The 15,519-nt window shown below is 42.6% G+C and overlaps 1 protein-coding gene across 1 annotated transcript in view; it reads right to left on the bottom strand.

The window, feature by feature from the left end:
* CASP7 (caspase 7) overlaps nt 1–13,096 on the bottom strand; it is a 52,136-nt gene extending 39,040 nt beyond the window's left edge. The window contains 2 exon segments of the mRNA XM_019035487.4: nt 12,839–12,917; nt 12,920–13,096. Coding sequence (XP_018891032.2) covers nt 12,839–12,917; nt 12,920–13,061 — 221 coding nt within the window. The 5' untranslated portion in view covers nt 13,062–13,096.
* Nucleotides 13,097–15,519: the final 2,423 nt, after the last annotated feature.

Below are 15,519 nucleotides of genomic sequence, written 5' to 3'. Positions count from 1 at the left end.
GCTGTGTACTTTTTTCCAAGAAGCAACACAGGAACTTAATAGGAAAACTGAAAGAAACCACAGAGCCTTTGAAAGAAGTGGTGGGCTGCAGCCTATACTGTGAACCAGGCAGAAAATTCTAAGTCCCTGGAGTGTGAGAGGGATAAACTGTCTCTGGGACATACACTCCCACTGAAGAACTTGGCAATCCAGGCCACAGGGAAAGGTCTTAACCCTACCCAGCACTGAAGCTGATTTAGTGAGCACTGGGGAATACATGAGAAGGAATAGCATTGGGATGTGCATTGCATGTGCTCTCAGTCTCCAGCAGGGATAGAGGGAAGTCATTCCAGGTCCTACCTCACAGGTGACCTTGTGGACATCTTCCAGCTAACTCAGTAGTGTGTCATAGGTTGAAAGTGGTTCCCAGTTGACATCTGTGATATAATCTCGAGTGATGATGAACCCCCTTGGCCAGAACCGAGGGGTGAGTGGGCAGTGGGTTATACTCACGAGCACGAGAGCTGGGTACCTTTGTTTCTCAGGCAGACCAGAAGGGGCGTGGCCTGAAAGCCATGGTATGTCTCCACTGGGAAGGCTTATGGCCTGAGGCAGTTTTGAGTTCTGAGAGCAGAATGCCTGGAACCTAGCTAGCTGCTACTAGTGGAACACTACGGGTGTGAGACCTAACTTCCCAAGTGCATGGGAACTGGGCAGAGCTTACTGTCACCTGCTACTCCCCACTCCCTGTGTGGACTTTCTGTGCAGCACAGGCAGCTGCGCTCCTCCCTGGAATATTACCCCTGCGGCAAGAGGACTGCCCTCTTATCCCCACTGGGGCCTCTGCTTGAGCCCACACATGGAGAGCCACAGCATGTACTTATGTGACCCAGCCCCCACCTGGCTTTGCCCCTTTACCCCCTAACTCCATAGCTTAACACAAAGGACAGAAACTTTGGGAAGCTCTATGGCCTCGCCCATTGTCTGAGACACCAGAGTACCTCACTTGGGTAACATAAGAAGCACAAATCCCACTGCTACCACCGCAGCTGGTGTTCTTTTCCAAGTGCCACCTCCTGCCTGGAGGCCAACCAACACAGTCCATTACAGCATCTGCTGGCAGAATAACATAGCACCCAGGAAGGAGAAAACTTATGCATGACCCCATCTGTCACCACTGCCTGCATTACCCCCAGCTAATCAGGAGGTCCTGAGTCTGTCCACATGACCAGTTCATTCCTACTATAGCTAGTGTGTGAGAAAGCCAACACACTAAGGCTATTTATAAGGAATCTCACGGAGTCTATGTCACTTCCCTGCCACCCCCATCAGAACAGATGCTGGTACCTACTGCTGGAAATTTGAGGGCAGGTCACATCACTGGACCCCCTGCAGACATTCCCCGGCACTTTCCTGGAGTGTGGCAGCCCCACTGGATGGCTAGACCCAGAGAAGCAGCAGCATTCACAACAGTCTGGCCCTCAGGGCTCCTACTCCTAGGGGAAGGGGGAGTGCACCACATCAAGGGAGTAACCCATGGGACAAAAGAATCCAGATGGCAAAGCTTGAGTCCCATAGCTTTCTGCTTGTGGGAAGTTTTTTTCAGCAGAGGCACAGGTGCAATGCTGAACTCAGAAGGGAAAGTCTGTGGCTCTACTACAACAGTCAAGCAGCCCTGGTGCTTGTGACAGGTCTTGGAGAAGGAGACTTTTCCTCCTCACCCACCACTGCAGCTACAGCTTGGGCTTCTCCCACAAGAGCGTGGCATGGGTGCATCTGTAGACAGCCTTTCTAGAACACTTCAGGGTGACAGCATCCTCATAGGACAAGTGCCCTCAAGGTTCAGGCTTGCATGAGGGGTAATTATAATCCCTCTCTACCTGGAACATCAGTATTTCTGCAGCTGGAAAGTGGTGTCTGCCTGGTTTGAATGGCCAGAACACTGGGTCAGGAGCGTGAATCGGAGGCAGTTTTTTCTCCTGCTGGCCTGGGAGGGGAGCTGGGGTAGCCCCTTCCTTCCCCCTGAAAAGACCTCAGTGTTCACTGACAGCTTCTCCAGCCGCCTACGTCAAGGCTGGGACCTCTGCCCTCCATTAGATATTGTATTTATCTACCTGTTTTAGGCACACCCAGTTTTTACCCAGGGACAACTCCCATACTGACTTGAAGCCTGAACTGTTCAACCCAGTAATACTGGAGGAATGAATGAATGAATGAATGAATGAACAAATGAATAAATAAATAAGTGCACACCACTGGGGATGAGCTTCAAGAGACTTTTGCCATTCCAACCCCACAAGAGACAGTCAACCTGCTCACACACCAAGCACATTGCTACTACATCTGAGAAAACCATCATACAAAGACTCTCTATAACCAAGGAACTTATACAGAGTCTTCACCGCCAAAAGCACCCAGAGCCAAATTAGTTTACAATAAGCTATAATCACTGAAGTCACATCCATAAGGTGGAAAAAAGGAAATTAAAAAGAAACGGTTGAATCAAAAATAAATTCAAAAATAATTAGAAGAAACAGTCTATCCAAATGAGAAGGAACCAGAAAAATAATTCTGGCAATATGACAAAACAGGTTTCTATAACACCCCCAAAAGATCACATTAGCTTTCCATCAATGGATCCAAACTAAGATGAAATCTTGGAAATACCAAATAAAGAATCCAAATGGTTGATTATTAAGTTACCCAAGGAGATATAAGAAAAAGGTGAAAACCAATATAAAGAAAGTTTTTTAAAAATTCAGGATATGAATGAAAATTTTTCTAAAGAGATAGATACTTTAGAGGAAAAAAAAAACAATCAGTACTTCTAGAAATGAAAGACACATTTAGGGAGTTACAAAACAAGTGGAAAGTTTTAACAACAGACTAGACCAAGTAGAATAAAGAATTTCAGAGCTCGAAGACAAGGCTTTTGAATAAACCCAGTCAGACAAAAATAAAGAAAAAATAACTAAAAGAAATGAACAAAGTCTCTAAGAAATATGAGATTATGTAAAATGGCCAAAGCTAAGAATCACTGGTGTTCCTGAGGGAGAAGAAAAAGTAAAAATTTTGGAAAATTTATTTGAGGGAATAATTGAGGAAGACTTCCCTAGCCTTGCCAGAGATTTAGACATCCAAATACAAGAAGGTCAAAGCCCTTCGGGGAGATTCATGGCAAAATGGACATCTCCAAGGCATACAGTCAACAGGCTATTACTAACGTCAACATGAAGGAAAGAATTCTAAGAGCAGTAAGACAGAAGTATCAGATAACCTACAAAGGAAAAGCTATCAGACTAACAGTAGACTTCTCAGCAGAAACCTTATAAGCCAGAAAGGATCGGGGCCCTATTTTTAGCCTCCTTAAACAGAATAACTCTCAGCCAAAAACGTTGTATACAGCAAAACTAAGTTTCATAAATGAAGGGGATATAGTCTTTCTCAGACAAGCACATGCTGAAGGAATTTGCCACTACCAGATCAGCCCGACAAGAAATGCTAAAAGGAATTCTAAACGCTGAAATAAAAGGTCAATATGCAACAGAATAGAACCTCTCAAAAACACAAAACTCACAGGGCTTATAAAACAATAACACAATGAAAAAAACAAAGTATCCAGGTAACAATCAACATGATGATTGGGTCACACCTCAATATTAATGTTGAATGTACATGGCCTAATGCTCCACTTAAAAGATACAGATTGGCAGAATGGATTAAAAAAAAAATCACAAACCAAATGTCTGCTGTCTTCAAGAAGCTGAGCTAATTAATACAAACGATTTTTATAGAATCAAGGTAAAGGGGTGGAAAAAGATACTCCACACAAATAGAAACCAAAAGCAAGCAGAAGTTGCTGTTCTTATGTCAGATAAAACAAACTTTAAAGAAAAACAGTTTAAAAACAAAAAGACAAAGTATGATAAAAGGATTGACCCAACAGGAAGATATTATAACCCTAAATATATATGCACATAACTCTGAAGCTCCTAGATTCATAAAACAATTACCACTAGACCTAAGAAAAGAGATAGACAGCAACATAATGATATTGGAGAACTTCAATATTCCACTGACAGCACTAGACAGATCACTGAGGCAGAAAGTCAACACAGAAACACTGAATTTGAACTACACTCCAGAACAAATGGACCTAACGGATATTTATAGAACATTCTACCCAAGAACTGCAGAATATACATTCTTCTCATTAGCATATGGAACATTCTCTAAGACAGACCATGTGATAGGCCACAAAATAAGTCTCAATTAATTTTTAAAAATGAAAATCATATCAAGTATCTTCTCAGACCACACCAGAATCAAACTAGAAATCGACTCCAAAAGAAACCCTCAAAACTATATAAAAACAAGGAAATTAAACAGTCTGCTCCTGACTGATTTTTGGGTTAACAATGAAATCAAGATGGAAATTTGAAAATTCTTCAAAACGAATGATAACAGTGACACACATTATCAAAACCTCTGGGATACAACAGAAGCAGTGCTAAGAGGAAAGTTTGTGGTGCTAAATATCTACATCAAAAAGTCTGAAAGATGACAAATTGACAACCTAAAGTCACACCTCCTGGAACTAGAGAAGCAAGAACAAACCAAACCCAAAGCTAGCAGAAGAAAATAACAAAGATCAAGGCAGAATAAATGAAATTGAAACAAAAAATGCAAAAGATCAATGAAACAAAAAGTTGCTTCCTTGAAAAGATAAACAAACTCAGGGGACCATTAGCTAGATTTACCAATAAAAGAAGAGAGAACATTCAAATAAGCTAAATCAGAAATGAAGATGGAGGGCCAGGCACAGTGGCTCACACCCGTAATCCCAGCACTTTGGGAGGCCGAGGCGGGTGGATCATAGGTCAAGAGATTGAGACCATCCTGGCCAACATGGTGAAACCCTGTCTCTACTAAAAATACAAAAATTAGCTAGGCATGGTAGCACACGGCTGTAGTCCCAGCTCAGGAGGCTGAGGCAGGAGAATCGCTTGAACCCGGGAGGTGGAGGTTGCAGTGAGCCAAGATCGCGCCACTGCACTCCAGCCTGGGTGACAGAGCAGGACTCTGTCTCAAAAAAAAAGAAAGAAAGAAAGAAATGAAGATGGAGACACTGCAATAACGTCTTTGTAGTAACTTGGATGGAGCTGGAGGCCATTATTCTAAGTGAAGTAAGTCAGGAATGGAAAACCAAATATCTATGTTTTCACTTGTAAGTGGAAGCTAAGCTATGAGCATGCAAAGGCATTCAGATTGGTATAATGGATACTGGAGACTCAGAAGAGGGGAGAGTGGGAGGAGGATGTGGGATTTTTAAAAACTACATATTGGGTGCAATGTACACTACTTGGGTTACAGGTGCACTAAAATCTCAGACTTCACCACTACACAATTAATCCATGTAACCAAAATCTACTTGTACTCCAAAAGCTATTGATATATACGTGTGTGTATGTACATATATATGTACGTACATATATACATGTACATACATACACACACATGCACACACACACACGGAAAAGCAACTCATTACATACAAAGAAATGTCCATAAGACCATCTGGTGGATTTCTCACCAGAAACCTTGCAGGCCTGGAAAGAGTGGGATAATATAATCAAAGTGCTAAAAGAAAGAAACTGCCAACCACAAATATTATATCCAGCAAAGCTGTCCTTCAGAAGAAAAGAGAAATACTTTTCTGAGACACATGAAAATGAGAGTGTTCATCACTACTAGACCTGCCTTACAAGAAATGCTAAAAGGAATACTTCAGGTTGAAATGAAAGGACATTCTTTAAACTCACTGGTAAAAGTAAGTGTATAGTCAAATCCAGAATATGCGAATAATTTACAGGTGGTCTTTGACTTACAATGGTTTTACTTAAGATCTTTTGTCTTTCCAATGCTGCAAAAGCAAAACACATCATGTAGAAACCATACTTCAAGTAACCATACACCCATCCTGTTTTAACTTTTAGTACAGTATTGATAAATTATATGAGATATTCAACACTTTATTATGAAATAAGCTTTGTATTAGATTCTCATGCCCAGCTGTAGGCTAATGTGATATAAGCATGTTTAAGACAGGCTAGGCTAAGCTCTGAAATTCAATAGATTAGTTGCATTAAAGGCATTTTTAGCTTATGATATTTTCAACTTACATTGGGTTTATAGGGATGTAAACCCATCATAGGTTGAGGAGCATCTGTATTAGTTGTGCATAAATCACTTTGAACTCTACTAAAGTTAAAAGACTAAAGTATTAAAAACAACTCTAGCTTCAATAACCATAGCTATATAGTTGTTAATAGATATACAATATAAAGAAATGTAAACTGTGACATCAATAACATAAAACATGGAAGGAGAGAATAAAACTGTAGAATTTTTGAATGTGCGTGAAGTTAAGTTGTTGCTATGGTCTGAATGTTTACGTACCCCCCAAAATTTACACATTGAAATCTATTCACCAATGTCATAGTATTAGGAGGTGGGGCATTTGGGGTATGATTAGGTCAAAAGGGTAAAGCTCCATAAATGGGATTAGTACTTTTATATAAAGGGAGCTGCCCTGCCCTATCTACCATGTGATAAGATATAATAAATGAACAAGGAAATGAAATTTCGCTATACACTGATGCTGTTAGCACTTTGATCTTCAACATGCCAGCCTCCAGAACTACAAGAAATATATTTCTGTTGTTTATAAGCTACCCAGTTTAGGGTATTTTGTAATAGCATCCCAAATGGACTAAGTTGTTATCAACTTAGAATAGAACGTTATAAGATGTTTTGTGTAAGCCTCATGGTAATAACAAAGCAAAAACCTGTAGTAGATATGCAAAATATATACAGAAAAGAAACAAAGCATATCACTACAAAAAATGATCAAATCACATGGGAGGGAAGCAAGAGAGGAAGAGAAAAACAGATGAACTATAAAACAGTCAGAAAACAATCACAAAATGGCAACAGTGAGCCCTTTACCTATCAATAATTTCTTTAAATGTAAATGGATTAAGTTATCCAATAAAAATACATACAGTGACTAAATAGAGTAAAAAAATAAGATCCAACTACATGATATTTACAAGAGACTCACTTTAGATTTAAGGACACACATAAGCTAAAAGTGAAGGGATAGAAAAAGATAATCCATATGAATGGTAACCAAAAGAGAGCAGGGGGGGCTATACTTATATCAGACAAAATAGACTATAAGTAAAAAACTTTCAAGATAAAGAAGGTCATTATATTATAACTATAGATATCAATTTACCAAAGATATAACAACTGTAAATATATATGCATCAACATTAGCACACCTAAATATATAAAACAAGTATTAATAGAACTACAGAAAGAAATAGCAATAGATAATAGTAAGGGACTTCAAAACCTCACTTGCAACTATGGATATTTCATCCAAATGGAAAATCAATTAGGAAACAGTGGATTTGAACAACACTAGTCCAAATGGACCTAACAGACATATATACAACATTTCATCCAACAGCAGCAAAATACACATTCTTCTCAAGTGTACACAACATTCTCCAAGATGGATCATATGCTAGGCTAAAAAACAAGTCTTAATTAATTTAGGAGGATTAAAGTCATATCATGTATCTTTTCTGACCACAAATGGTATGAAAGTAGAAATCGGTAACAGGAGAGAAATTAGAGAATTCACAAATATGTGGAAATTAAGCAACACACTGCTCTTCTTTGAACCAGAACAACAAAACTAGAAAACACTGATGAAAGAAATTAGACATAAATAAATGGAAAGATATTCCATGTTCATAGATTGGAAGAATTAATATGTTAAAATGTTCATGCTGCTCAAATTGATCACTGAACAGATTCAGTGCAATCCCTATCTAAATTCCAATGGCATTTTCACAGACATATAAAAAAATTATAAAATTCATATGTAGCTACGAAAGACCCTAAATAGCCAAAGCAAACTTGAGCAAGAACAAAGCTAGAGGCATCACATTTCCTCACTTCAAATTATATTACAAAGCTATAGTAATCAAAACCGTATGATACTGGCATAAAGCAGACACATGGAGCAACGGAACAGAATAGAGAGTCTGGAAATAAACCCACACATTACAGTCAACTAATTTTTGACAAGGGTGCCAAAAATATTCAATATGGAAAGGATAGTCTCTTCAATAAATGGTGTTGGGAAAATTGGATCCACATGCAAAAGAATAAAACTAGACTCTTATTTCACACCATACAAAAAAATCAACTCAAAATGGATTAAAGACTTCAACATAAGACGTGAGACCTTAAAACTGCTAGAAGAAAACATAGGGAGAAAGCTCTTTGACATTGGTCTTGACAATGAGTTTTTGCATATGATGCTAATGCACAGGCAACAAAGGCAAAAATAAACAAGTGGGATTACACCAAACTAAAAAGCTCTGCATAGCAAGGAAACAATACAAAAAATGAAAAAGCAACCTATGGAATGGGAGAAAATATTTACAAACCATATATCTGAAAAGGGCTTAATATCCAAAATACACAAGGAACTCACACAACAGAATAGCAAAATAATAATAATAATAATAATAATAATCTAATTTAAAAAATGGGCAAAGAACCCAAATAGACATTTCTCTAAAGACATACAAATGGGCAACAGGTATATGAAAAGGTGCTCAATGTTCCTAATCATCAGGGAAATGCAAAGCAAAACCACAATAAGATATCATCTCGCAACTGTTAGGATAGCTATTTTATATATGTGTGTGTGTGTGTATACACATACACATATGCATATATAATGTGTATGTGTATGTATACGTGTGTGTATAAAGGTAAGTGTTAGCAAGGATGTGAAAACAAGGGAACTCTTCTATACTGTTGGTGGGAATATAAATTGGTACAGCCATTATGGAAAACTGTCTAGAGGTTTCTCAAAAAATTAAAACTAGAAATCGCATATGATCCAATAATCTCACTTCTGGCTATATATCCAGAGAAACTGAAATCAGGATCTCAAAAAGATACCTGCACTCCCACATTCACTGTAACATTATGGAAACAATCTAAATGTCCATCAATGAATGGATAAAGAATATGTGGTATACACACACAATGGAATATTATTCTGCCATAAAAAAAGAAGGAAATCCTGCCATCTGTGACAAGATGGATGGACCTAGAGAGCATTACACTAAGTGAGATAAGCCAGACACAGAAAGACAATTACTGTATGATCTCACATCTATGTGGAATCTAACAGAGTCAAACTCATACAAGTGGAGAATAGAATGGAGGTTGTCAGAGGTTGGGGGTGGGGGCAGCGAGGAAGAAATGAGGAAGTGATAGTCAATGGGTACACAGTTTCAGTTGTGCAAGATGAATAAATTCTAGAGATCTCCTATATAGCATAGTGCCCATAGCTAACAATACTATATGGTATACTTACAATTTGCTAAAAGGGTAGATCTTATGGTGAATGTTCTTACCACACAAAAAATACTAGTTTTGGCCAGGCGTGGTGGCTCATGCCTGTGATCCCAGCACTTTGGGAGGCTGAGGCAGGTGGATCACAAGGTCAAGAGATCGAGACTATCCTGGCCAACATGGTGAAATCCCGTCTCTACTAAAAATACAAAAATTAGCTGGGCATGGTGGCGCACGCCTGTAGTCCCAGCTATTTGGGAGGCTGAGGCAGGGGAATCGCTTGAACCCGGGAGGCAGAAGTTGCAGTTAGCCGAGATTGCACCACTGCACTCCAGCCTGGTGACACATTGAGACTCCACTTCAAAAAATAGTAGTAATAAAAATAATAGTAATAATAGCATTAAACAGTGTGGGAGGAAACTTTAGGAGGTGGTAGCTTTGTTGAGGTGGTGATGATTTCATGGGTGTATCTATGCTTATCTCCAAACTTGGTAGGTATGCATGCATTAACTATGCCTAGCTTTTTATATTTCAACTATACCTTAATAAAGTGGTTTTGAAAAAGGGGAAGACCCTAAGCAAAATGGCTCCTAAGAAACCCAAGCCTTTGTTTTGATATTATTGGGACTGCTGAGACTTTTGGAGACTCTTCTTCATTCATTCAATGGATATTCACTAGAAGTTAGGAATTAGGGATATACTTGTGAGCAAATTGACCTGGTCCTGCCATGTTGAGAAACAGACATGAAAAAAAGGATGGCGTCTAGTTTGAAATGCAACTGTGGTGTATGCCTTGAGGGTGAACAATCTGTAGCCATACCAGGGAAACTCAAGAGCCTCACAGAAATTAGGGAAACTTCTCAGGGGAGGAAATGTCTGACCTGAGAACTGAAAAGGGGGAAGCAGAGAGGGTAGGTGGGTGTGATGCAGGCAGAGAGAACTGTGCACTCATTAAACATTTGAAATGTTCCACCAAAGGATGGGTATAGCTTAAACTCATCCTTCTCAGACACTAAGAGAGGGCTTTGGACTTAGCTACTGAGATGTAAAATTCAGGCTGATTTCTGTGGCTCAATGATGGGATGCTTTCTAGAACTTTCCCTCCAAACAGTAGGCCATTAGGTCTTCTGTCTGAAACCTACTGCATCCTTCTGGGTTGATGCTGAACACTGTCTGCAGTGACAGAAAGTGTCTCTTCTAACAATCCAAGTCAGCAGTGGTGGGACTTGGCTCTTTCAAATCTGTAAAGCTAAACAATTAGTTACTTTCTTATTCCTATGACACTGGGCTTGATTTTTGGAACCTCCAAAGAGCAATCATAGCCCAGAGTGGTAACCAAGTGGGGATGCCTGATCTCAGACACGTCATTTCAGTCAAACCAAGACTTGGTTTTGACCTCTTATTTCCTCCTTTCATCATCACAGTGCACCAAGAAAATCCAGACCTATCTCAGTTCTGCCAAGCTGTCCGGAGAGGGTACACATGGCATTATTTTCTCATATCTGTCCCCTTTTTAAGGTCCAGGCTGCAAAGAGCAGTCATTTGAGGGAGATTGCTTATCTCACTGTTAAATATGTCTAACTTCTCTTTAAATAAATTAATACATGAGACAAAGCACTAACAATGATAGGCACATAATAAGTCTTGGTTAGTCACTGTAACTCTTATTCTTACTATTAGCCACCAAGATTGTCACTGTTTGCAGACTGAGACCTCATCTTAATCATTTTTTTTATCATAGAAAAATGTCAGGTACATGGCAGGCACCAAATCCATTTTTCTTTATAAACCTAACTTAAATGTATTTTCAAATCCTTCAGCCCCTTCAATAAACTGCTGTCCAAAGAGCAGAACCAAGGAGACCCAAGAGGGTGATTGAGAACCCTGAGATCTGGGGCTGAATCAGTTCTTCCACATATTAGCTATGGGACCTCAGAAAAAGTGCTCAACCTCTCTAAGCCTCAGTTTCCTCATCTGTAAAATGGGAAAACAACAGTACCTATGTCACAGGTGGTTGGATGAATGAAACAATGCATGTAAAATGCTAGGTGGCACAATCTAAATAGTCAAGAAATATTCCCATTATCACCACTGCCCACGAGACTAAGATAATATGCAACTGTCAACCTTTGCCGATATTTAAAAACCACATCCATATTTTAAAAAGATTTTGTAGAGACTGAAAAAAAATTCCTGTAGTGATTATTTCCAAACACGGTGAACAGGAGCCCACATGTTGGGGCAACTGGTACACAGGTGGGTAAGAAGTCACTGCCCAGCTATTGTCTGAACTTTTTACTTTCATGAAGGGGGAAATGGACTGCAGCTGCTTCCCCTGAAAAGTGACATCGTACAATTTGTGACTCACTTCTTGCCCAAATAAAAATCTTCCTAAAGGGCACACAGAGAAGACCTGAAAAGCTCGCCCTCTTGCCTCTAGCAGCTGGGAGGGGGAAAGGGAGGCTCTGCTGGGCACTCAAGCGCTCCGCTGTGTCACCCAAGGCTCATGGCACTGCTAGACCAGGGCCTTTACTTTAGTATCGCAAGAAACTTTAGCTTCTTCAGAGACGTTAAGTAACCTGTCCAAAGCCACACAGTTTACAGGTGGCAGAAGGTGGACTGTGAATCTAGGCAATGGCGGTACCAAGGGTGAAGGTCAGGCCGGCGAGACCCAAAAGGAGGAAATAGCCTGTAAGTTGAGACAACAGGGAGGGCCACGTCAACTAGCCCAGGAGCCCAGAAGTTCAAGAGTAAAGATCTGGAAATGATACACCCACAATCACCCACAAGTAATTTTACTGCTCCATAAACCGCAAAGCTGTCACCCGGAGCCTAACACTCCACACGTCTAAATGTCTCCTGCCTGGTTTCCACCTCCTCAAGGTCCCTCTAAGAGCCCTGCAGCAAGGACGCTCAGCTCCAGTGTACTCAGACTTGACAGAGCCACTGCCGCGAAACGCGTACCATAATCAACTCTGTCCATCCCCGCCAACAGTCAGCGGGGATCACCGTGGTTCCCATTTAACAGAGAGAGGGTTGAGGTCCCACCACCGGCAGGCAAGGGGTGGGGACCGGAACGCAGGCAAAGGTGCCCTCGCTGTTAGCCGCTGTGCCAGATCACGAACCCTCCTCTCCTAAATCTCGAATAGTACGAGGTGTCCCCCAGCCCCCCGGCTAGGAGGGAAGGGAGGACAAGCTGAGCAAGGCAAGCGATGGAGAGAGCGGAAAGGGCCCTCTTCCCAAAGTTTCAGCGCAGGCCGTCGGGGCCACTCAGTCCCACTCAACCAGGCTCCCCTAGACCACGCTGGGGGCGCAGGGGGGATCTAGGAAGCCGGCAGGAAGGAGGGAGGCAAGGCGCGCACGGCCGGCGGGCTGGAGAGGCGCCGGCCGAGGTGGGGGCTGCAGTTACCGTTCCCACGGCTGTAGGGCGTTTGGGGCTGGCACAGTCTCTCTCCGTCGCTCCGCAGCAAGGGTCTGAGGCCCTTTAGCGAAAGCGAAACTAAAAGTCTCGGCGCCGCGGAGGGAGGAGCCGCCCTGGGTAGGGCCGGGCGGGGCTTGCGCCGCCCCTGGCTCCGGATAGTGCGCTCGGCAGGGGTGGAAGAGCCGAAAGCGACCCGTGCCCCCGCACGCATAGTCCCTGGAGGGCGCTCTCTGCAAAGCTGGCCGCGCGCTCTGCCAAGTTGGCCCCTCGCTCTACAAAGTTGAGCTCGCGCGCGGGAGAACGCGCACAACAAAGTTTGCAGTTTCCCGGAACAGCCGAGCCGCCGCGGGTTGTTCCGGGAAAAAAACAAATCTGCCAAACTGGCCGCGCTCCAAGTGACCCAAAGAGCGCAGATTTCGCGGCGGCGCTCAGTGATGGGGCGCTCGTGTGGTCACCTCCACTTCCCCGCCCCCAGTGTACACCTCGACCTGGGCCTTCGCATCAACTCGGAGACCCCTTTCCCATAGCCAGAGGCTCTCCCCTAGCGAAACCTGGATCCCAGCTGGAACTGCTGGCGTCCCCCCGGGTGACTCCACGCCTGCATGTGCATGCGTACCCCACAAGGCTGATCCGCTTCGGGCCCGCTGTGGCATCCACTGTGGTCTCCTAGACGTTGCTTTGCGGGGGCGCCCTCCTGCGCACGTGGGTGTAGGACGCTCCCTCAGCTTTGAAGGGAGTACCCACCCAACAGCCCAGCTTGCTGGTGGAGGTGCTGCTCCTGGATCTTTCGGGAAATGTTTGTTGTGCGCCCCCGTGTGTCAGGGACTGGGTATGCGGCCAGGAGTCAGTCAAACACGGGAGAGACTGAGCACTTCCACGGATTCTAGATCACCCCAACCCCACAGCATACGCACACACACACACACACACGGACACACGGATTCCAGTTCACCCTGACCCCACAAAACACACACACACACGGATTCCAGTTATCCTGTTCACCCTGACCAAACACACACACACACGGATTCCCGTTCACCCTGACCCCACAAAAGACATACACACACACGCATTCCAGTTCACCCTGACCCCACAACACACACACACACGCATTCCAGTTTACCCTGACCCCACAACACACACACACACGGATTCAAGTTCACCCCGACCCCACAACACACCCACATACAAACACACAGATTCTAGTTCATGAAACCCACCACACACACGCACCTAGTTCACGCTGACCCCACAACACACACACACCCACACGTCTTTCTTCACCCTGGCTCAGGGAAGCAACTAAACTCAATCACACTGAGGTGTAAAATATCTGAGAAGAAGTTGTCGTTTTATTCATATCAGAGACACAGTATTTACTTTTAGGAACCACCAAATCCTTGCGTGAATGGAGTACATGCTTAGTGGTCTGATACCAGGCAAGAACGCCATCTTCTCTTTTTGTTTGCTTGCTTTCCCGTGGGCCTGAGACTTCAGTATTTGTCTCTCAAATCTCTCCAGGTGAGGATGCTTCCTTGGTTTGGAAAAAAAAAGACTGACACCTGGCAAGTGTAAGGGAATAATTATAATTGATTAATTTACGGGAAAATCCTGAATCCCTGAATATTTTTAACCAGCAGTGACACAATTTCTAATGTGGCTGCCCTAGTCTTTTTTTAATACGCATGTTCCCGAAATGTTGGAGGTAAAGTAAGCCATTTAGACGCTAAGATAATTTGCTTTGTAAAGAAATTCGAGGCCAGGCGCGGTGGCTTACGTCTGTAATCTCAGCACTTTGGGAGGTCGAGGCGGGCATATCACGAGGTCAGAAAATCAAGACCATCCTGGCTAATACGGTGAAACCCTGTCCCTACTGAAAATACAAAAAATTAGCCAGTCGTGGTGGCGGGCGCCTGTAGTCCCAGCTACTCGGGAGGCTGAGGCAGGAGAATGGCGGGAACCCAGGAGGCGGAGCTTGCAGTGAGCCGAGATAGCGCCACTGCACTCCAGCCTGGGCAACAGAGCGAGACTCTGTCTCAAAAAATAAAATAAAAGAAAATAAAAGAAATTCGATTGTGAGTCATCTGAGAAACAAAGAATACTATTAGTAAAGCAATTAAGTTACTCTTTGATTTATCTAACTTGTAAATCTAGGATCTTGCAGGTTATTCCTGAAATATAGTGAATCAGTGTTAGAGCTAAAAGAGGCTTTTACAACTAATCTCTGTTCATTTTATAAAGAATCTGAGGCTCAGCGAAGTTGCCCCCGTCAAAGATTTGCTAGTGGCAGAAGTAGAATCAAATTGCCTTTATTTTATTTTAATTTTTATTATACTTTAAGTTTTAGGGTACATGAGCACAAAGTGCAGGTTAGTTACAAATGTATACATGTGCCATGTTGGTGTGCTGCACCCATTAACTCGTTATTTAACATTAGGTATATCTCCTAATGCTATCCCTCCCCCCTCCCCCCACCCCACAACAGGCCCAGGTGTGTGATGTTCCCCTTCCTGTGTCCATGTGTTCTCATTGTTCAATTCCCACCTATGAGTGAGAACATGCGGTGTTTGGTTTTTTGTCCTTGCGATAGTTTGCTGAAAATGATGGTTTCCAGCTTCATCCATGTCACTACAAAGGACATGAACTCATCATTTTTTATGGCTGCATAG

This window comes from Gorilla gorilla, chromosome 8, assembly GCF_029281585.2.
Source record: "Gorilla gorilla gorilla isolate KB3781 chromosome 8, NHGRI_mGorGor1-v2.1_pri, whole genome shotgun sequence".
Lineage (NCBI taxonomy): Eukaryota > Metazoa > Chordata > Mammalia > Primates > Hominidae > Gorilla > Gorilla gorilla.
This window is presented reverse-complemented; position numbering and strand designations above follow the sequence as displayed.